The sequence below is a fragment of the Scomber japonicus genome, chromosome 19 (genome assembly GCF_027409825.1).
Source record: "Scomber japonicus isolate fScoJap1 chromosome 19, fScoJap1.pri, whole genome shotgun sequence".
Taxonomy (NCBI): domain Eukaryota; kingdom Metazoa; phylum Chordata; class Actinopteri; order Scombriformes; family Scombridae; genus Scomber; species Scomber japonicus.
Window position 1 is genome coordinate 5,998,262 of NC_070596.1, and position 23,149 is coordinate 6,021,410.

At 38.9% G+C, this 23,149-nt stretch overlaps 1 protein-coding gene across 3 annotated transcripts in view; it reads left to right on the plus strand.

Annotated features, from left to right (window-relative positions):
- The window catches only part of LOC128380019 (transcription factor 4-like), a 217,940-nt gene that overhangs the window by 99,534 nt on the left and 95,257 nt on the right, over nucleotides 1-23,149 (plus strand). For 2 of the 3 annotated variants that reach the window (XM_053339681.1, XM_053339680.1), the window contains exon 6: nucleotides 7,177-7,235. In XM_053339681.1, the coding sequence (XP_053195656.1) occupies nucleotides 7,177-7,235 (59 nt within the window). Of the gene's footprint in view, nucleotides 1-7,176; nucleotides 7,236-8,153; nucleotides 8,157-23,149 lie in introns of all 3 variants that reach the window. The other variant, XM_053339682.1, reaches the window with a different exon arrangement.

Here is a 23,149-nt window from a genome sequence, read left to right on the forward strand (position 1 = left end):
TCTTCTGAGGTTGACAAGGTTCCTTGAAAGAACAACGTGGTTCATCAATCTTTTATGTAGCAGTTGCACAGAGGCACAGCCGAGCTCTACAACACACAATGCTCTTCGTTCTTTTGAGGGTTGTTGGTGGTTTCTAGAAATTGTCAAGGTTCAAGAACTGATTACAGAAGTGTCATCTGAAAGGTGAAGAATGCCATTGCGTTTGGTGTTCTTGATGCATTGTTTGGGGTTGAGAAACAATTATGAAGGCAGTTTTATAAGAAAGCAAATGTCAAAGGATCCTTGAAGGACTGTCATGGTTTGAGAACACTTTCAAATAGGGTTGTGGATGAATGCCCTGCTCACATCTATGCTGTTAATGGTTAAAATTGCAGTTTTTCTATAAGAGGAGGTTCCAGATGGTATACTCTCTGACGTTAAAAAAATTGTCCTAGGAGCACTGGGTTTGTCAAAGAACCTTTCGAAGTTGACAGTGTTCCTTTAAGTGCTTTCCCATTTAGTAAACCCAGAAAAGTTTCTCATAGATCGTTTCTTTTGACGAGCGGACAGGAGAGAAGGAAGGAGGTTCTGCTGGGATTCAATCCAAGTAGTCTGATAGCATCGGAGACATTGTGTATTAAACTGACAGAGGAATTTTTTTTAAATCCCTGCTGCAGTAATGTTGTTTGTCAGCCGCTGTACTAAATATATTTTGTAATTATAAATATTTGATTTTCCTGAAGGGTTTTCACTGCTTCCTGTATGATTTTTTACGTAAGAAAGAAGAAATGTATTACATCTGTGATTGTCAGATTTTATACTTTTATTAGTTTTTTATTTAGTAGTATATGTTTCCCTTAATCTCTAAAGGTAGATCACAGAAGATCCTGTGGCAAAGTAAAAGAAAAAAATGATGTCCACAATTAGGAGGAAATTAAAAACCTATTATTTGTCAGAGGCCTGTTTTAAAGGAATAATCAAAAAAAGGATTTAATGCTTTTTATTGAAACATATTCGGTGCTGTGATGTCTTTTTTTATTTTTAAATTCTCCTTTTTTATCAAGTAATGCACTTTGTGGTTGGAATTGGAAGCTTCCCTGTTGGTTTCTGTGTGTTTGTGTGTGTGTGTGTGTGTGTGTGTGTGTGTGTGTGTGTGTGTGTGCGCATGTGTGTGTGTATCCATTCACCATTCACCACAGGGTTTTTTTTTCCTTTCCTTTTTTTTTTTTTTTAATGCTGCTCTGTCTTTTACGTCCAAATGAAAACACCAGGGATTTAGTTGTTTGTGTGTGCAGTATGAGCTGGGCCTGCTGAGAGGGTGGAGGTGAAAAGGTCACATCGTGTTTGGACAGAAGTAAAGAAGTGTTGTTGTACAGTTGTTAGATCCTCAGTTCAGACTCTAGTAGGTTATGTATTGGGGTCATTGATATCTTCACTTGTGTGTAACTAAGAGAATTATGACCAGCATAATCCAAATCCCATGATAAACAGCGTGTAGTGACATGGTTTATTTTCATGATTTTTAATTGAAAGAAATCCTTCAATTTATGAAAGCAGTGTAAGTTCTCAAGCATATAAAACTGCTTTATTTTGGTAGAACATGAAGTTATGAACAATTTTTTTTTCACAATTATACAGAAACATTTTGCATTTATATTATTATATATAATATATTTTTGAAATTCTAACAAGGCACATTTTAGCTTTTTTGTCTTGTTTCTTTACAAACACACAGAGAGAGACACACACATTCATAAATTTGTTGCAGATGCTTTTCATTGTTTGATTGATTAGCTGTATTCCATAAATTAAAATACAATACACAGACTTTACATACAGTACTAAAAATAATCACAATATTGCAATAAAGTCACATGACTTATTTCTATTCTATTTCTAATCATAATATCTGCATTAAAAGACAGAAGGAAGAGACATACACTGCTGTCTTCTTCCCTGTTCCTCTTTAATACTACATGGACCTGACCATTATTTTGAAGGCGTTAGCACACCTGTGTATATATAGATAAACTGTTATGACATTGGATAATTGATGGAAGGCTGAAAATGTGACGTCAATAGGCCTAATTATTTAGTTAAATATAAAATAACAGAATATTGATAGAATATGAAATATGAATATTGTCTAAATGTTTCTTGGGTATTTTTAGGCGTATATTTTATAATTTATATGAAGAGTGGAGACGGTCATACATATAGGCTACTCACTTTTGTTTTTAAAGCAGCAGGTGCTGTTATGGCTGCCAATAAAATAATAAATGAATTTAAAAAAAGAAATAAATCGAAATGACATTATTGGCATTCAAAATCATCTAACCTTACCTACTCATCAGCTCCCCTTGTGTGTGTATGTGTTTGTGTGTGTGTGTGTGTTACATTATTGTCTAATGTTAAAAATGTGCAATTACACACAACCTATACAGTATATATACTTATGTACACTTGCGTATTCACATATCCTCACACACATAGACATGTACACACACACACACACACACACACACACACACATTGACGTACAGATATTTGCATCTATACATACACACAGGGCTCAACGGGGTATTTTTATTCAGGGCTGCTGTGGCAGAAGGGACCAAACTCCTGCCAAAGCCGGCCCCCCTCCTCCATTATAAGGTCTTGTATATGCAACCAGACAGAAATAATGTGAGGAGTGGATTCAGTGCAGTGCATGTGAGGGCTATAATAAAGTTCTTTTGTCAGTACTGAATAGGAGAGGTGTCTTATAGATGCAAAACGCTTGATCCATATTAGTCATCCAGTCAGGGCGAAGGCCACATTTACTGATTTACATTCATTTATTTATTTTTATCTGTGGTCTCCTTTATTTTTATACTATGCTCAGGCTTATTTATATATAAAATTTATTTATTTTATATCTCACAAGAAAAAAAAAGATATTTAAGGAATTAAAGGACATTTAAGTTGTTTTTCACACATATAACTTTATGTGTGAAAAATTAATAAAGTCAAAGTCTGGCATTGATAACAGTTTAAAATTAAATGTAAGTAGTCAGTGTGACTTAATAAACAATTAATATATAATTAATCATATTGTTAATAATTTCTATTAATTTTCCTCAAGTCGTGAATATGATGAATATGGTCAATGAATATGGTGTGGTATGTTGGAAAGAATGAAAGAATCACTAACTGATCATACTACAGATTTTAAATATTCTCAAATATCATACACAGTATTTATAGTAAAATGTAATTGTTACAATATAATAAAAAATGAATGAATTAACCTGTGAATCTTTTAGCGGGGAAAAAAATAACAGAAACTAAAATAAAAGAATGCACTTCATGCTTTTTTTCCTCATATTTATTTTATGGATAAATCCTGTAAAATATCTGTTAGATATTTTCATTCATCTTTCCCTAGAGTAAAACCTTTAGAATTATAGAATCATTCATATTGAATATAATTATTTTTTTCTCTAACACTTAATGTATATGTAGAATTCTTAGTACAAATTGTGCATCTTAATTGTGCAATTTTATGCACGATCTGGTATTTTAAGGTGTGTGTGTGATGTCAAATTTAACTCTAACTGTATGTGTATGTGTGTGTATGTGTGTGTGTGTGTGTGTGGTCCTGACTAGTATTTTTAAACACGCTTCCTTCTGTGTGTGGATATATTTCGGTACCGTGCAAAAGTACATTTACATTTGTGTGTCTGTGTGTCTATATGGGGCTATCTATGTATACTGTACGCATTTACACGTGTGTGTCTGTGTGCGTGTATGTGTGCGTGCATCTGTGCCAGTGATTTTTCAGTACTTTGTGTGTGTGTTGTGTGCTGTGGTGTGTGTGTGTGTGTGTGTGGGAGTCTTTGTATACGTGCCAAACCGGTCCAGCTGGCATCAGTCGTAGCTGAAGCCGAGGCCGCTGTATCGGTCACACACAAAAACACTCACGCACACGCACACACACACACACACACACAGTCGACCACATTCCCATTCTGTACGCCTGTAATTATCAACCTCTTCTGCATCGACTACCACGTTGGCGTGTATTCAGCACTGGTCTATACACGCCTGATTCAAACTCTTCACCACGTACACGCTTTATTTTCCTCCACACACGCTCGCTATAAAACCCCTCCATTTCATCTCGTACGGCTGCACCGACCGCAGAATGTAATTACACACTAACCGTGGTTTGATATTTAGACTGGCTGAAGATTTAAAGGTTTTATCCAAAAAAGAAGGTCTGTGTGGTAAAAATAGGCTCGAAAGTGGTCCCCGCAGCTCAGAGAAGAGGAAAGCCTGTTCAGAAGCTGGAGAGGAAATTAGCTTTGTTGTCTACACGCCGCGGCGGTCGGTGCATTTTCGGAATTCATCAGACGCCTTTTTTTTCCTTTTCTTTTTTTTTTCTCAATCCCCAGCCGCTCGCGCTCGGTTTGTGTATTAAAATGATGGTCGGTTACCTGCCAAAGAGGCTTCACCTCCCCGTTCATGTACTGATCAAACCTTGGCCCGCATTTAAAGAGTTCCGGTGTCTGATTTCATTCAAACGAACGTCTGACCCAAGATGTTCTAAAACAGATTCGGGGTGGTGAGGTCAGCCTTTTTTATCCTCACATCCACAAAGTGTGTGTCAGGTGTAATGGTAAAGCTTAAGGAACCTGTACACTGTAAAGGACAGAACTTCAAAAAGGACACAAAATGATACAAAACCACAGTTCACATATGTGGTGAAAATGACAAAAAGGTGTAAAGAGGGTGTAAAGAGTCAAGAGATCATTTGTAGTTATCGTACCATAAAAGCACCACTTGGAATTACATATCAGGGCATTGATAGGTTGGAGGTTGAAGCTTATATTATGCTACAGCAGTATCGGGGGGTCTGACGAGAAAGTTTGAATTTCTGCCCACCTTCTCAAAAAACAGAAACAATGGTCAGGATCACTGTGAAGACCACATGAGTCACATCGGTCAATTCATTGCTGTATGGAGATGATTTCGTAAATACTTTAATACTCACCACGAATGTTGCAGGTGCACAAACAAAAAACAAAAAGTTAATGTCACAACTTAATGCCAAAAAATACAGCTGGAACTACATGAAGCATAATTCGGCATCAGGGCATTACTAGATGGTTTCTGTGAGGCTGCAAAGGATCTAAAGACGCCTTCGGAAGACTTTGGGTAGGTTGCTAAAGTGTCGCTTGGTTAGGGTCGGCCGCTGTGACCATATGACACGATTTAGTTGCTCTGTTGGCCATCGTGGGCAATGTTACAAATCAGTGAGCGTGACTGAGACTGGGGGACGAATTACACATGCACACACTCACACACAGTGAAAAAAACAGAACCCTTGTCCACTGTTTCTTGTTGAATGTCAACTCTGTACACAAGAAGACCGTTTTCTCTTCAGTTGAGAACTTCAGTTGTTCCTTGCCCTTCTTTGCTCTACGCCATTAAATTGTATGTGACCAGAAGCTATTTTAAGCAAACTATGTGACTGGTTCTATTGAAGGTGGTTTTTATGGTGTTAGTGTTAGCTGCTGGAGGGTTCTAGGGTAATCCAGGTGGTTTCTATTGTGTTCATACATGGTTTCTACATCGTTGCTACAATGTTGGAGTAGTTGGTAGGGCCTATGAAAGTGTTTGAGCCTTTATTGTTGACTATTGTATTGTAGTGTCTGGACTATGTGGTCCCCAATGGAACCAAAAAAAGTCTACAACGGTGATAACTACAGAGCGTCTAAGTGGTTCTTCCATGGACATGGTTGCCTAGCACCTAAACTATTGAGTCTCCATGGACCAACAATTGTCCAATGGAAGAAAAGGAGAGAAGTGCAGAACAATGCTATGGACTGTACAGCTAACCTTAAGAACAACTAGTTTCTTCTTGAGTTTTGTCCTTTTTCCCTTAGATATTAATATTTTTTATAATATCTATATTAATTTATTTTTTTCTCATAAGTTTTTAGCCTTTCATTGTTATTTATGTGATCTTGTTGATTTGTTGTGTGAGTATCTGTTGATCCATTGACCTTACAAGGATGAATAAAGTAGCATTGTGTTGGTTGCATTGGGATGATTGGAATAAGTATCTAATCCGGGTTGAATCTGTAGAATGATGTTCTGCTCTAAAACATCAATGGTTGTATAACGTCAGCAGCTTGCTGAGAAGGATTTCCTTTTATTTCCTTGTAGGTGTTTGGAAATGCCACCCGAAGACTGTAGATCTTGTCTCATATTGGGTTTGTTTTGTCTCTTCATGCAAAAAGGACTCAATCTACAATCTAAACACAGCTAAAAGAATGTGGAGAATGAAAGTGCTATTTTGGTTTTCAAAGCTGGATTTTCTAGCAAAAAGACTTTTTTCTTCCTTGTATATAGATCTATGCATCGCAGGCACAGCAGATGTCTGTTTTGTTGTAAGCTACATTCAAAGTAAGCTACTGGGAGATCCGCAAGCAGTAAACATAGAAAACACACACACACACATACACTGAAGACTCTGATCAGGAAAACTGGCTTTGGCTGTTTTCTACTGAACATCTTTCACTGCATTTCCTCAACAAATTGTCAATGAGTAACTTTATCACAGACATCTACTTTTAATGTTCCAGGGAAATATTCTGACCCCAGGGGTGGACAAAATATTAGGAACACCTGTCAATAACTCCGGTACACCACCATCATAACCACCCACCACCAACTCAATAATAAACCATGATCACCATGTTAACGAAAACTAAACATGTATAATGGCAGAGCTGTTGTATCGGATTGCATTAGATGGCATAGGTGTTCCTAAGAAACTGCTTGATTTGTGTATCCATTGTAAAATCCATTGTAGCAATAGTGCGTCCTACTGGCATTGAGTGAGTGAGCAAATGTGTCCTTATTGAGTCAATCGGTCAATTTAGGAATCAATAATCAAACCAATTTTACCATCTCATGCATTTAATGTATTTAAAGTGCTGACTAAGACTGTAAAGAAGTGACTAAGAGAGAGAATGACACACACACATACACACACAGTTTGGAAAGTGAAGAATAAATGAATGAATGTATGAATGTATGAATGAATAATCATACTGTATTGTGTGTGTGTGTGTGTGTTTGTGTTTTGTTGGTTGTTCCCTGTTCATACTAAATATTCCCTTTCTTCTCTCTTTCCTCGTCCTGCAGGGAAATCAGAGAGGAGTTCATACTCGTACGGCAGAGAGTCCAACCCACACTGCCACCAGGTCAGTCTCACTTACATTTTTCTCTCTCTTTCTCTCTCTCTCTCTCTCTCTCTCTCTCTCTCTCTCTCTCTCTCTCTCTCTCTCTCTCTCTCTCTCTCTCTCTCTCTCTCTGTTAAATCAGAGCGGATGTTTCGCTCCGCTTTAGTACTTACTTTACGTCCTAGCAGCGAATGCACCGAGGGCGACAGAGGACAGAAAACTCTGCCTGGGGTTTGTTCTGAGGTCAGCCGTAAGAGGATGTTCAGTCCCGGAGACGAGGGATTTAAACACTTGACTCTTCATCCCGCGGCCATGGACCTTTTTTTAATGACTGTGAACAGTTGCGTAGAAGCGGACGGCAGGAAAATGGGTTCATGTGACCGAGCACACAGCCTGCTGAACTTTTAGCAAGGCAAGAACGCTCACATCCTGTAGACGACAAATATCTGGGTGTAAACCAAGAGAAAGCACCAAGGACAGAACTAAAAAGTGCTCAAAGTCATTTATAGAGTAGCATTTAGCATTTGGCTTCTAACTTTTTGCTATTGTAGTGCCTCATTGAAACGGTTTGCAGTTTGGAGCTAGGCAGGTATTGTATGGTACTGTTGGTTTATATAGTATACAGGTTGGAAAACCAATAACAAAGAGTCTAAAAGCTCAGTAAAGCTTCAGATTTGGTGAAAATTCTATGTAGGTTCATGTCAAGACATTTAGACAATACATAAAATAAAATTACAATAGATAAAATGTTGATTAATGTAGCTTTAAAGACCGTGTTAAATGAATTCAGACATTTTCTTCTAAACACATTAAGTAGGTCATGAATGTATTTCTAAAAAAGGTGTAAAAAGCATTTCAACCATTTAGATTTGAATTGTTGCTGCTGTAGAGGTATAAATACATTCAGCACACACTACTACTATTATAGTCTACCGTTAGCCAGTTAGCTGAGTTAGCCGCCGAGCTAGCCACGGAGTTAGCAGCAGAAAGCTCTCAGAAGTAGCGTTCATGAGGTGGTGACTTTGATTGACAGGTGACACTTGGTAAGAGGCGGTGAATGGTGGACTCGGTGGGGAGTGACTCGGTGGGCACTCCCACAGCGTTTGGGAGCAGAGAAAGAGGCTGATTTTTACACTACTTTGAAGCCTAATTTCATATATTTGGTGATTTTTTTAATCATTCAAATTTCGGCAGGGTGGTTAACAACACACTTTTCTGTGGTATGTCAAACTCAGAACACATATTTATTCTTACTTTACACAGACTTTAAAGGGTCTTTGACTTGGATGCAGATGTAGTTACCTGCGGATATGATTGTATTGTTTATGTATCATATTGTATCTTTGAAGGTAGCAGCGCCAACAGGTGATTTTAGTTGTTTTATCATCTAGCAATAATCATTTATTTAAAGTTCACTCACAGATTCTTATGTGTCCATCATCCCCATGACAACTGAAAACAACAGCTGTCGTATGTTTGCCTTACTTCACTTATTCTCAACTTCACAGAACAAATAATGATCAATTTTAACTTTAAGGATTACTGTTTTTAAAAGGGATATTTATGTGCAGTGGTGGCGCCAGGTGTTGTGAGGACTTTGGTTTGAAGGTGCACTGCAGTTTTCCCGCTCACTTCTCATAGACCATATGCATCAATGACAAGATGCACACCAATAATTAAGAAAATATACATATGTCGGGGGTTTGATTCTACCGGAGGAATATTAAACAGAGCTGAGCTTGATGTGCTCGCTGTAATTTGACAAGCGCCTTTTGGTTTTTTGAAATTTAAAAAAAAAATCACATTTTTTTCAACACAGGCTGTTCCACGAGTCTGATCTTATGGATTTCTTACATCTATTAATTAAAGCTTATCAAAGAAGTACATTTCCTTGCTTGTGAAAGTCAAAGTCACATGGATTATGATGAATATATGAAGACATTTTATTTCCCTTTGCAGGAGGAGATTGTGATCAGATGAAAGGTGATTGATCACTGCGGGGAATTAGATCAAATTATTGCATTTCTCAGTATTTCACATATACATATCATACAAATCACTACACCTTTTATAGCTGCAATGGACACATGTATAAAGTAACACTTTAATAGTATTGGTTGACACAGCAGAAGTTATATAAAGTAGCAATTTAAAATAATGACTTTTTAAAAATGAGTTATGAAAGAATATTTTACTACCACAGTCCTAAAGCTCAAGTACACAGTTTTTGTAGTGTTCTTGTAGTGTTCAATCACATGACGGCTCAATCAGCTTTTATTTTGGAGGTTTTGCTAGCATACCACACATACTTCAACTACTTTTTAATATTACATAGCCTATTTGTAAAGGAGTATTTCTATATTGCAATATTGTAACTTTTACCTCAGTGAAGGATTTTGAGAAGCACCTCCACCACAAATCACACCAGAGGAGAAAGATGGAGTAGTGCAATTCACCAGGGCCCAACTTGTATCGGCCAAGTCTCTGCAAAAATGTATGACTCTATTTTACGCCTAATCTGATACATTGACCATCTCAAAAGACAAAATGATTGGGTGTAATTTCAGCATGAGACGAGCGCTTGGAGAGAAGAATAAGCGTCTGAGCAGAGAGGATGTTTACAGGAAGTTTACAGCTGTATGTAGAGAATGTACAAACACACTTCTGCTCAGATTCAGATTTCCAACATGTTTATTAATGACATTAATTATCTTTGACTTTGATGACAAGATGACATAACATATTTGAAACTGCTAGATTCTACAGATATCTTCCATGTAATGTCCTTTTGGTTTAAACTGAAACTTGGACAAGAACACCAGTGATGAGTGATACAGAGGATCTGTCTAATAACAGCAGAAGTGGTCGCCAACAGGGGTGATCAAACCAAACCAAACGATTGACGGTGGTCCAAATGTGGTTGCCCGGGGTAACTGGGCAGCTGTTGCCGTCAAGCCATGTGAATGAAGAGAATACTGACAGTACAGTGAAGGAAAAAGCAAGAATCCCAATGTGATATCTGAAGGACTCTTAATAGTTTTTCGGACTTTAAGAGCATGAAAACCTTGATGCTTTTTGGTGTAGATGTTTTTATTTGTGTCCTGAGGACATGATGTGGCCATGACTACCTTCACAACAAAGACACACACACACACACATAAAAAGAGAGGGAACATGCTGGTGTGTCAGTTCTAGTAGCGCAATTTTCATACAGATGTTTTTTTACTGGTGAAACGGTAGCTGCAGGTCAGATATGAGTTTGTTTAAACCACTCAGGCTCAGAGTTCATATCTTCATTAGTTTTACTCACTCAGCATTGTGCGGATTCTTTAGTCATGTGGTCATTCAGTCTTAGTTTGTTCATTTACCAATTATTCTTTTCTTGTGGTACTCAAAATGAATGTTTTTTTGTCTATTTGTGAAATTTTTTAACTCATCATTTATTTCTTTGTTCATTTATTCATTTGGCAACTCATCTCTTCATTCATTCATTCATTCTTTCTTTCTTTCTTTCTTTCTTTCTATTAATTATTCACACACACATCCATTGGGAAGTTAGCTAATTTACTCATTTACTGTGCTTAACCATCCATCCATCTGACCATCACTCATTCTTTCACTAATGCATCCATCCATTGAGTTTGGTTGTTTGTTCATTTATTCATTTACAAAGTTCTGTTTGTCATTTATCCATCACGTCATCTAAACACTCATTCATTCACACATCCATCCCTCATTTGTTCACTCATCAGTCCATTTGTCGCTTTCGTCCATTTGTCGTCGTCCATTTGTTGTTTTGATCGCTTGCCGACAAATCCTCCCATCTATCCATCTGATCACTCATTAGTTCACTATTCATCCATACACTGCATTCATTTGTTCATCTGTCAGCTCATTTGTTGACTGGATCGCTCTCTGATCCATCAACCCGTCCATCCATCCCTTCATTTATCACACACTCGCCGATCCTTTATTTATAACCACCTCTGATATCCAGCTGTGGCCTTTGTATGAGGCTATAGCAAAACTTTAGAGGACAAAAATATGAAATAAATCAAACGTTACTGCCTCACTGGCTATTTTCCTACTGGGCTGCTGTCAAATTATCCTGCTACACAGTCTGAATGGCTCCTGATGGAAATTGTTTGGAAATGGCAGATAAATTTACATGCTGGGCTGAAGTCCAATATCCTCTGGCTTCATCCTCGGCTGTTAGTGAAAATTCTGTCCTTGTAATAAAAAAAAAAACACTTAGAGGGGAGGATGAGCTCAAATGCTAACAGCAGGCAGACTTCCAATGACCTCGGTTTATTCCTCAATTCTCTGACCAAAGCAAATAGATTTGTACCATTGGAGATTTGAGGTAATTTAGGTTTTGATTCCACGCTTTGGCTTCAGTTTTTTTTGTTTTAGAGCATGACAGTTTTAAATTTACAGAGTTTTTGCTGTTGTGTTCAATCAATAAAAAACACAAATCTGCAAATTTCATCCAGCTGAGATCCAAAACATTGAGACTGATTTTCAGACTGGATTGCCATTTCGGTTCACTGTATTATTCAATCTGACATTGTAGCTCATCTACAAAGATCTCTGGCTTGATAGTTTTTCCAACTGTCATTGGGCACAAAAGCTCACCTATTTAAAAATATCATGGGCAGAGTCTAGATCCATTCATCGTCAAGATATGTCAGTCTGGACTGAAGTGATGGACTGACCAATATTGCCATCCCTAAAGTTTTTGGTGATTTGATTAGGGAGTTTTATCATCATCATTGTTTTATTCTCATTCAAGTTAGCTGGAGGGCTAAACCAGTTTAGACAATGGATAGATGGGCAGTCCATTGGTGTCTAATGGTCTAATGTGTTTATTTTCCACACAAAAGGGCTTCTCTTTCTTACTACTGATGGCTTGCATCAATTGCACTGCCTTCATTGGAAGCTAACAGGGTCATAGTGATTCTCTCCTAGCTGTAAACGAGTGATGGGGGCTGGGAAACATGGCCTCCTGCCAAGGTATGAGCCCAACCCCCCAACAGCCGGCTCCCCTAAAAACATCCAAACACCCTCCAAAAACCATCGTCTGCTTGCTGAAGGTGGCATGAATACATTCACAGCACCAGGGGACAGAATCTGTTGTTTGATTACAGGTGACATTATGGATGATTTTTCACATTTGATGTAATTAACTTGAAATTATAGCCTATTTATTTAAAATTATACATCTTTTAATGTAGTTGTTGTGTATTATAGATTGACGAAAAACTATCCTTTACTTTCATTTGTGTTCACCTATAGTGTTTGTAGCAAGATAATTTCCATTTTATCTGAGTCATTTAAGGACTTCTTGTTCATAACGTGAAGTTTCAAAGATTCATTTTTGACTTCGGAGCAGCAGTTGAGAAAGCGGTATCACCTCAGGGTTCATTTTTTTAATTTTATTATTATTATATCACATTATCTTATTGTCCATAGATTGCGGGGTTGAGCATAGCTCAGTGGGTAGAGCACCCATTCCATGTGTAGAGGCTACAGTCTTCGCTGCAGGTGACCCCGGTTCAAATCCTGCACTGCGCAGTTCTATCCTGCATGTCATTCCCTCCTGTTTCCTGTCTGTCTCTACCAACCTGTCCATTGAAGGCAAACAAGCCCAAAAAAGTATACTTTAAAAAAAAAAAACACTGTAGATTGCTGTTGACATCCTATCACCTATCAGTTATCAACATTACTTTCTTTTAAGCGTGACCAACACCTTTTCTAAGTACTTTCTGTTGCCTAATAACTAAAAGCTAATAAAGAAATAGTTCAACCAATAAAAAAATGGGAGTTATACTTAAGAACTATTTCTTGGCAAACAACAGCTGGATGAAGTCACTTGTTGTCACAGTGAGGTTAACTTGCAACCTGTGGAGATGCTGCAAAGACGTACTGGGCAGATGGATAAACTGCTGTTTGTAAAGAAATCATTCTGGCACGCAACTCCCCCTAAAACCAAAAAACAAATGAGATACAATCTGTTTCCCACCACTTCCAGTCTGTATGCTAAGCTAGGCTAACCATGTCCTGATCCTAATATTTACACATTTTACATGAGCACAACTCAGCCTATGAAAATAGTTGTTTTAATGTTTAACAAAGTCTGAGAAAATAATCCTGATGATGTCATCATCTCTGACTTGAGTTTGACACTTTTCCTAAAATGTTGATCTACTTCAACCAAACTTTAGCAACTTTTTTTGGAAATGCACTGCTCTAATTTCTGCTCCACAGAAACAAACCTCATTCATTAGTTGACTATTATCAAGCGTAATTATCAGTATGTTGTTTGTTCTCGCCTCGTTTTTATGGACATTTCTGTGGCTTCAGTGCTGCTGAGAGTATCACCGGAGCTCCCATAACCACAGTGAAACACCCTCATGGGTTTTATAATGTACAGTACACACACACACACACACACACACACACACACACACACACACACACACACACACACACACACACACACACACACACACACACACACACACACACACACACAATCATGTTCCCATCACTTTAGAAGACATTCCATTGACTTACATTCATTTCGTTGAGACTTTACCTTAACCTTAACCATAAACAGTACTTGCCTTACCCTAAACCTTACTCTAACCGTATCATACTTTAACCCTCCTATCGTCTTCCCGGGTCAAATTGACCCCATCTCTTTTGACTGTTCCTTCTTTCCATCCTTCCTCCCTCTTTCTTTATTTTTTCTTTCGTTCTTCCCCTCGTTCCATACTTCTTTCCTCACTTACTTACATCCTTCCTTGCTTCCTTCCTTCCTTCCTTCCTTCCTCTCTCCCTCCTTACTTACTCCTTTTCTTCCTTCCTCCCCTCCTTCCTTCCTTCCTTCCTTCTTTCCTTCCTCCCTCCCTTCCTTCTCTCCTTACTTCCTTCCTCCTTCTCTCCTTACTTCCTTCCTCCCTCCCTCCTTTATCCTTTCCTTCCTTCCTTCCTTCCTTCCTTCCTTCCTTCCTTGCTTCCTTGCTTCCTTCCTCCTTTCCTTCCTCCCTTCTTTCCTCCCTTCCTTGATCTGAGGACAACAGGATGGTTAAACTAACTTTAACTTCAGACCCCGTCTTCACCCTAAGAGTCATTATTAACATTAAGGGGACTTGCTTTTTGTCCCCATAGGACAGGAGGGCGAGTCCCTACAACATGACTCTATGAACAGAATTACGTTCCCACAACATGAGCAATATCTAGACCACACATACACATGCATGCACGCACACACACACACACACACACACACACACACCCACAACACACTGTGTGGCCTCTCCACGGCTGCTCTCTAAAGCTATCTTAAGGGACATTTTGTCTACATAAGCAGAAAAAGCCACATCATCTGGATGAAGGGATGGGAGAAGATGATCCTCCCCCCTTCATTCTCTCTCTCTCTCTTGCACTCACTACCATTATCTTTGAGACATATGCTTACACTAAGATGAGAAAGCCCTCTAGCACCTGTAGGAATTATAACTGTAGTCCATCAGGAGCAGAAGAGGAAGTCAGGTGATGTTATGATAGAGACACAGAGCAGTCATTTTAACTCAAACCAATGTTTTTGTAACCTCATTTTAACCCAAATAATGATATTTCCCTAAACTTTACCACATGCGTGTGTTTGTGCCTTCACCTAACCAAATGTGAGATCATAAAACTGATGTATTTGTCTGGTATGTGACAGTTATAGAAGGCACAGACGACGTCCTGCTGATAGTGTCATCAGATCAGAAAATATATTTACAAATGACGTATTTTGATGTTTCGTTTTGAGGACTTGTTGCCCTCTTTTTACCTCTCTCTCTCTCTCTCTCTCTCTCTCTCTCTCTCTCTCTCTCTCTCTCACACACACACATCCTTTATATCTTCTTGTCTTGCTGACTTTCTACATTTTTTTCTCCTCCTCTCAATTTTCCCCACTCTCTGTGGTTCACTCAAGCCAGAGCCACTGTGTCAGCCATGCACACACACACACACACACACACACACACACACACACAGACTCTCAGCCACACCAAAGAGCGCCTGTCATCCAGTTATCGCCTCACAGATCAGTAGGTTAGTCGTCGGCCGGCAGCTACAGCTGAGGCAGCAGCAGTCTGGATGTGAGCTTCTGGTGGAATGCAACATGAAAAAAAGCCTTTAACCCTTCACACACACACACACACACACACACACACACACACACACACACACACACACACACACACACACACACACATACACTCACACATCTGTCAGTAAAAAGTGCTGAAGGCTCCGTTTTGAAGCTGTGCGAGGTTTCAGAGGAGCTTAGAAGCTGCATTTACCTATTAAAAAACACACACACACACACACATACACACATACACGCACTTACATTAAAGCACATATATGTAGATATGGCATCCCACAATCTTACATTTACTCTCCGGCAAGCACACACACACACACATAAGCACATACATATATCCATCAATTTATGCTTTTATAGAATATGCAGGTATATATATATATGTATATATATATATATATATATTTATATAGTACAGTGTTAGTAATTAAAGCTGTGTGCTGTGTTGACTTTCCATCACCCGCTTTAACTGTAGCAGGTGCTCCTCAGCAGCCCTCAACAAGCGGAACCAGTCCTTTTTAACCACTCTGAGGGCTCTCCACACACGCTGACCTCTGACCTCTGCACCTCTCTGACAGGTCAAGAGACTGTGGAGAGAGAAAGAGAGAGATAGAGAGAGCTAGAGTCCTCCTATTACTGAAGCTTAGCTCTGCTGTCTTTGTCTCCTCATTTGCTGCTTTTTTGTACTTTGCTTCTTTCCATATATATTTATAAAAATAGGTCTTTTTCTTGGAGGTGTGAAAAACAACCCCCACAATGAGTCCTTTGATGCTCTGCTTTTCAGTATGTCCTCTTATCAGCCTATTATATGTCTGAGTATATGATCATCTCTGCAAAACTGACCTGAGATATGGTGTAGTGGTAGAGAAGAAAAAGCGTGTTATTTCAGTGGTTTGTTTTTTCCATGCGTGGACATAACATTGACAAAATCTACAGTCCTGGTTTAGTACAAAATAAATGTGTTATTTTTAAATGAGTATTTTTGTCTGATACTTGTTGCTTTACTGCCTCTATTTATCAAGATGTGATATTTCCACAGATCTCTGGAATGTGACAGTGTGAAGGCCAGGCGTTACTGTGTGTGTGTGTTTGTGTGTGCGTGTGTGTGTGTGATTGGAAGGCCGATAGTTCCTGTGCGTGGGCTCCACATTGGAATCTGGTGACCGAGAGTGCGTGTGTGTGTGTGTGTGTGTGTGTGTGTGTGTGTGTGTGTGTGTCAGTTCTAAACTGCATCTATCTATGTATCTGTCATAAATTATTCTTCTCTCCTCTTACATCCACCCATCCTGTTCTTCTTTGTGTGTGGTGAGATGTTCTTCTCACAGCTGCTCTCCAGCTTTGAATATACGCACACACACATGCACACACATACACACACACACACACACGCACACACACACACACACAGACACACATTCACACATACATACACACACACATGCTGATCCAGCTGCTTGTTGCTCCCAGGAGACCTTCAGCCATCGTTTAGTCTCATCTGCCGGCCTCATAGATCCACATTTTCATTTCATTTTACTATCGATCACAAACACACACACACTATGTACACTGTGTGTTTTCAATTTAGTCATACTGATACATCAGATATGACAGCTGACAGTTAATAAGTATGTGTGTGTGTGTGTGCATGTGTGTGTTATCCATTATATAAACACTCTGAGTGTCAGGACCACCCGGTGTCACTATGACTTGATGGAGCTACTGGCTTCCTGTAGTTTTAAAGCTTTTGAGACACATCAGTGTTTTTAATTACAGAGTTTTGGTTATCTCAGCGAAATTAATCATTTCATTAAACATTAAAGTTAAAGTTGTAAATTTAGATCATGGGTGGCTGGAACATTAGCTCATTATTCTCATCTTCTTTTGAGCAGAAATAAGAAGGGTCAAATTATGAAATCAAAGTTTCATCAGGCTTTAGGGAGACACAAACACATCACTATAGACACATTCAAAAAGCATGAAATACACACCCTGATGCATGCACACACAAGTGATACATCTGTGTGTCTTTGCACTCATTCTCACATCCATACACACACACACACACACACACACACACACACACACACACACACACACACACACACATACACACACACATGCAAGTTCATATCATTCATATGAGTAAACCAGTCTGGATCCATGAGATGTGGGAAAAGGAGTTGATATTTTTCATGTGTGTTTCCTTCATCAGAGCTTAGTTCTGCAGGACTGTTGGATTCTTATCTGTGACAGATGAAGCAGCAACATCCTGGATCCCACAGGCCTTTAACTTCCTTTATAAATGAGAAAGAAATGTTCAGAAACATTGATGTATGGCCTTAAAGCTCTTAAAAGCACCTGAATGCTTTAAACCTCCTCATCTCTCCAGAGCTCCATCCACACTAAGGGTTAATATGGACAAAACTCAGTTATATATATTGAGAAGGAGCTGGTAGTATATAACATTATTTATGTCATTATTATATACTGATGTATTCTATAAATAGGAAGATGACTTAATGATGATGAATTAATGAGCCAACTAATGATTCGTCAACATAGTTAAGATATCGATATTTTCTCTGTATAGCTTCTTTTACGAAATCACGTAATAGTAATCAGTTAATCAACAGATGTACTGATTTCTCCTCAGTGACTGGAAGTAACGGCACTCTTAGATTGAGCTAATGCAGGTATTGGAAGCCTGTGAGTAACTTATAGTGTGGTCATCTAGCAGTTAATGCTAGCTCGGAGCGAAAGCCAGAAGTGCGTTCACGTAGTGATTCACAGCTGGGAATTCCCACCCTTGTATTTAGTCTTTTGCTGACTGGTTAGCATGGTGACACTAGCTTAAAGCCAGGGTCACATAAACCTATGGCAACACCTCTCCGCATTAAGATACATTTAGACAAATTTCAACTAAAAAAATAATTAAAAAGTACGTAATTTAACATTTTACTAACGTAAACTGCTTGTGATTTCAGCTACTCCAGTATTAGCCACATACAATGTTTTATCGTAGCTGTTCCGTGATCTTTCACAGCTATCTTTGTCAGTCACATGAAAACAGACCATTTTAATTTGAGTGCGAGGAGTGAAGCAGTTAGAACAGTCCACTTTTATGATATATCAGAGTGATCAAAGTCTTTTTTTTTGGTCTGAAATCTCTGATACGTCCAATTAAATAAAACATTGTCGATGTCTTCAGACCTGGGTTCCTATCAAACATCACCTGAAGGAGTTAAATAATACATCCTGTGCCCATTATGTGGCGCTGGTGGACACCCACTAATTATACGTACTGAATAAACTATTCAGTTTTCACTAGTTCGTCTTGCAGCAGCACCCAGTGGAGATTAGAGGAACTGCAGCTCAGACTTAATGATAAGCCGTACAGCAGCTTCTTGTTTCCCCTCTGCGTATCCCGTGGGTTTAACGTGTGTTTTATATCGAAGTGTGTCCACTCTGTAAGTTTTATATCTACGCTCTTGTCTGTTTGTTCCCGCTTCTAACGACTGCAAAGTGAAGGCAGCTGGGACTGAGGCATGATGGGAGTCATCAGTTCAAGATGGCTCTGCAGGGAAGCCTATTTTTCATTCTCTTTTCATCTCTCTTTTCATCTCTAAATATAAATCTGTCTCCCCATCTATCATTCATTCTCTTCCTGTCTCCTCCCATTTCTTCCTCCATGATTATTCCCCCCTTTCCATTCTTCCCCTCTCTCTCTCTCTCTCTCTCTCTCTCTCTCTCTCTCTCTCTCTCTCTCTCTCTCTCTCTCTCTCTCTCTCTCTCTCTCTCCTCACCTCACCTCTTTCTTCCTCCTTCGCTTTGTCTTCCTCCCGGTCTCACTGCTTCAATCTCTTCCATCCCTCCTCTGTTTATTCTCTACTTGTTTCCCTTCCCTCTCTCTCTTCACTCTTCTCTTCCCTTTTCTGTTACTCTCTCCCTCCTTTTTCTTCCTCACTGTTTCCCTCTTTTCCTCCCTCCCTCAACTATCTCCTTTCGTTTTCCTTTTTTTCCTTTCCTCCCTGCTTCTTTCCACTCATCTGTGCTTTCCTCTTTCATTCTCCCCCTCCTCTTTTTCCTCTTCCCCTCCTTGTATTACCTCCTTTCCTCTACTTGTCTCTTCTGTTTTACTCCTGCCCTTCCTATACGTCTTTCCTCCCTTCTTCTTGTCTGTCACATCTTTCCTTCCTTCTTCTTTCACCTTCTTCCTCTCCACCCTTCTCACTGTTAACCTTTTTCCCTCCCTTCTTTCTCTTCCTTGATTAACTCTTCCTCTCAACTTTTATCCTTCCTTCCTACTCCCCCCCCCCTTCCTCTCTCTCACCATCCCCTCTCGTCCTCCTTTATTTTGCAGCCCCTCTCTTCCTCTGCCATTCTTCACCTTTGTTCTCCTCTTCCCCCTCCTAACCTCCTTTTATTCCCACATTACATCACCTCTTCACTCCAAAGCTTCACTTCCATCCTTCCCACCTTTTCTCTACTTCCTCCCTCGGAACTGCCGCCTCTCTTTCCTCCCCGTTCTCTCCTTCATCCTTCATCCTTCACCCTCCTCCTCCCCTCCTCCTCCTCCTCCTCTGCTTCTAATTGCGTGCAGGAAGCTGCCAGATATTGTGAGGTGTAATGTGCTGTCTGATTCCTCTCTAAGTGTTCTTAAATGATCGCTATTTATTTGTCAAGCCAAGCGTTGAGCGCTAATTAAGGAGAAATGCTTTGAACTGCTTTGTGTGTGTATGTGTGTGTGATTGGTGTTTGAGAGAAGTGTGTGTGTGTGTGTATGCGTATGGGAGGGAAGGGGGGGGGTGCAGTTAGAAGATGGAGGAAGTTGTCATTGGCGAGTCGATCCCTTGCTGCTTCGAGTGCTACCGCAGGCATGTGTGTGTGTGTGTGTGTGTGTGCTCGCTCTGTGATTCTGTCCCCAAGGTTTTTTTCACACACACACACACACACACTAACAAACACACACAATCTAACACACACACACACACAGCAGGTGTTTCAGAGATCGCAGTGTGCTGATGTGATTGGCCACTTCTTTGTCTATTTGTGTTGTCACAGCAGTTCTGCGACACGATTGGCCGCCTCAGTCTTTAACCTCGATGCCGTAACGTAATCAGCTGTCTCGGTCCATATCTCCAATGTGATTGGCTGTTATAACTTGCAAATACTTTTGAGTGTTTTTATATACTTCATCAGTCCAGAGGGAATTGAACCTGTAACCCTGACAGATGAGTACCTTATTAAAGAGAACTGAATCTTTATTTGGCTTTACTGGTTTAAAATATTAAGTTTCTGATTATCTTTGAACAGAGATGTAGAGCTTAAAGATACACTGACTATCTCTCTCAGCTGTCATCATGAGGGAACCACTGCTAACATGTATACACGTGTAGTTTTTGTCCCTTTAAATAAAAAGGCTCCTTTATTCTCTCACATCCAGCAGATGGCATGAAACAAATTCATCACTTAATAAAAATGAGCTCTCCATCAGTGAAGTGGCTCACTGATAATGTCTTTCTGCCAGTTTTCCACAATCTTTTTAAGTGTGTAAGAAGAAAATGTGTACGTTCCTGCATGTCATTTTATTTTGGAAAGGCTTTTACTGAAACAAATATGTCAAAATACTAATTAACAAATTTAGCAAAGATTTGAATAAAAAAATGTTATTAGTGCATTTCAGCTTGAAGAAATTACAGATTGTATCCAACTCTAAAACACAATATAATATATATAATACATAATATATAAGGACATTCATCTTTCCTTAATATATATTATTTTGTGAACATTTTTGCCTTTATTGGAGAGTCAGTGGCCGACAGGAAACAAGGATTATTCATTCATTCATTCATTCATTCATTCATTCATTCATTCATTCATTCATTCATTCATTCATACCAACAACTAAACTACACAACAGAATATTTAGCTTGTAATGACCCTTTAAAACCACCTCTGTGGATAAGGTTTGGGTAGGTTTAGACACATAACATGCTTGGTAAACATTAGGGAAGTTTAAAGAATTTAGTGCCGATTTCCCAGACAGGGATTAAACTCAAATCCAACACTAGATGTTTCTCAATGAATATTATCTTCAGTCTAGAACTAGTCTTAATCTCTGATAAACTGGACTATAGAGTTTAAGGAAGAAAGCAACAGTCTATATTACAACATATAACAGTGCAATAACAAACAGTACAATGCAAAGAAAAACACACAAAGCTACACGTAAAAATATCACACAGAGTGTAGAGTCAGTGGTTAGACTTTTTCATGAGGTTTTAAATGTACTCATGAAGTGTGTGTGAACATGTGCGTTTCATATCACTGAAACAACAACAAGCTATTTGAAGAACTCAAAGCCATTGTGCAGAAGTGTGAGGGACTCTTACTCTCTACTTTATCATTGTGGTCGGTGTTTCATAAAGTCAAAGATAAGCTGTGGTTGTGGCTGCTGGATACTGTGTGGTGTGTGGTTACACTGTTCGGCTCCATGAGTCCAGTTTGCATCGTGGTCTCTGCTGGTTTTACTGTTTCTGGTAGCAGCCTCAGGGCCTCACTCCCTCAGGAGCGTGCGTGTGTGTGTGTGTGTGTGTGTGTGTGTGTGTGTGTGTGTGTCAGCTGGAGCGAAGCTGGCATACAGGTGCGCCGCTGCCTCGCCAGCACTTCCTGGTAATTAATGACTTCTTCCTGCCTCTCTCTCTCTCTCTCTCTCTCTCTCTCTCTCTCTCTCTCTCTCTCTCTCTCTCTCTCTCTCTCTCCCTCTCTCTCTCTCTTGCTGTCTCGCTCTCTCTCGCTCTCTCTGTCTCTCTCTGTCTCTCAACCTTGTGATGGTGGAAATTGATGACATCTGAGCATTTGCTTTTTCAGTCACATGAGGACAGAGGTTTGAGTGGGAAAGAAAGAAAGGAAAGAGAGAAAACAGGGAGGGGGGGGGGGCAGAAAACAGTCTTTTATTCGATCAATCAATCAATCAAACTTTATTAATATAGCACCTTTCACACAGGTAGTTCAGAGTGCTGCACAGTTGATTGACAAGCTGATAATAAGATAATAACAGAACAAGTGACAACATAAAGAAAAGGAAAAAAGCAATTACAAAGAAAACATTGAAACCAATGCACGAGACAAAATAAGAAAGATGAAAAAAAATATAAAAAAATAAAAGTAAATAAATAACAGAAAATTGGAAAAATAAAAAGTTTAAAAAGTTTAAAAAAAGAGAAAATAAGAATAATGAAAATGTAAAAATAAGAAAATTAAATCAAGTAAAATTAAACAAAAACAATGATAAAAATGTATTTGAAAAAGTTAAATAAGAGAAAATAAGAATGACAAAAATGTATTTCAAAATAATTTCAACAAAAAAGTTGAAATAGATTAAAAAGTAAATAAAATGAATATTTGACTTTAGTAAAATATTTGTGATACATGCTTTGTGTTTGTGAGAATGAAATAAATAGGTGAAGTATGGAGCTGGACTCAAGGTGTAATTAGCTCAGCTGAGCTAAGCTAACAGATATTAAAAAGACACATACACAAATACAACCTGATTGACAAGAGCTGTGACACTGGTATAGTATAAAGACTAGAAGCAGGGGGAGAAGCTAGCCTAACTATCCAACGTTCTCAAATGTACCTATAAACACTTCATAAGCTATGTCTAACATGTTTCTTTTTTGTTTGTGATTTTAATTCTGTACACAACTGACCGTTTTATATGTTGGAACTATTTCTCGAGCCACTGTGTACACTTTCCTGGTCTGGTTTC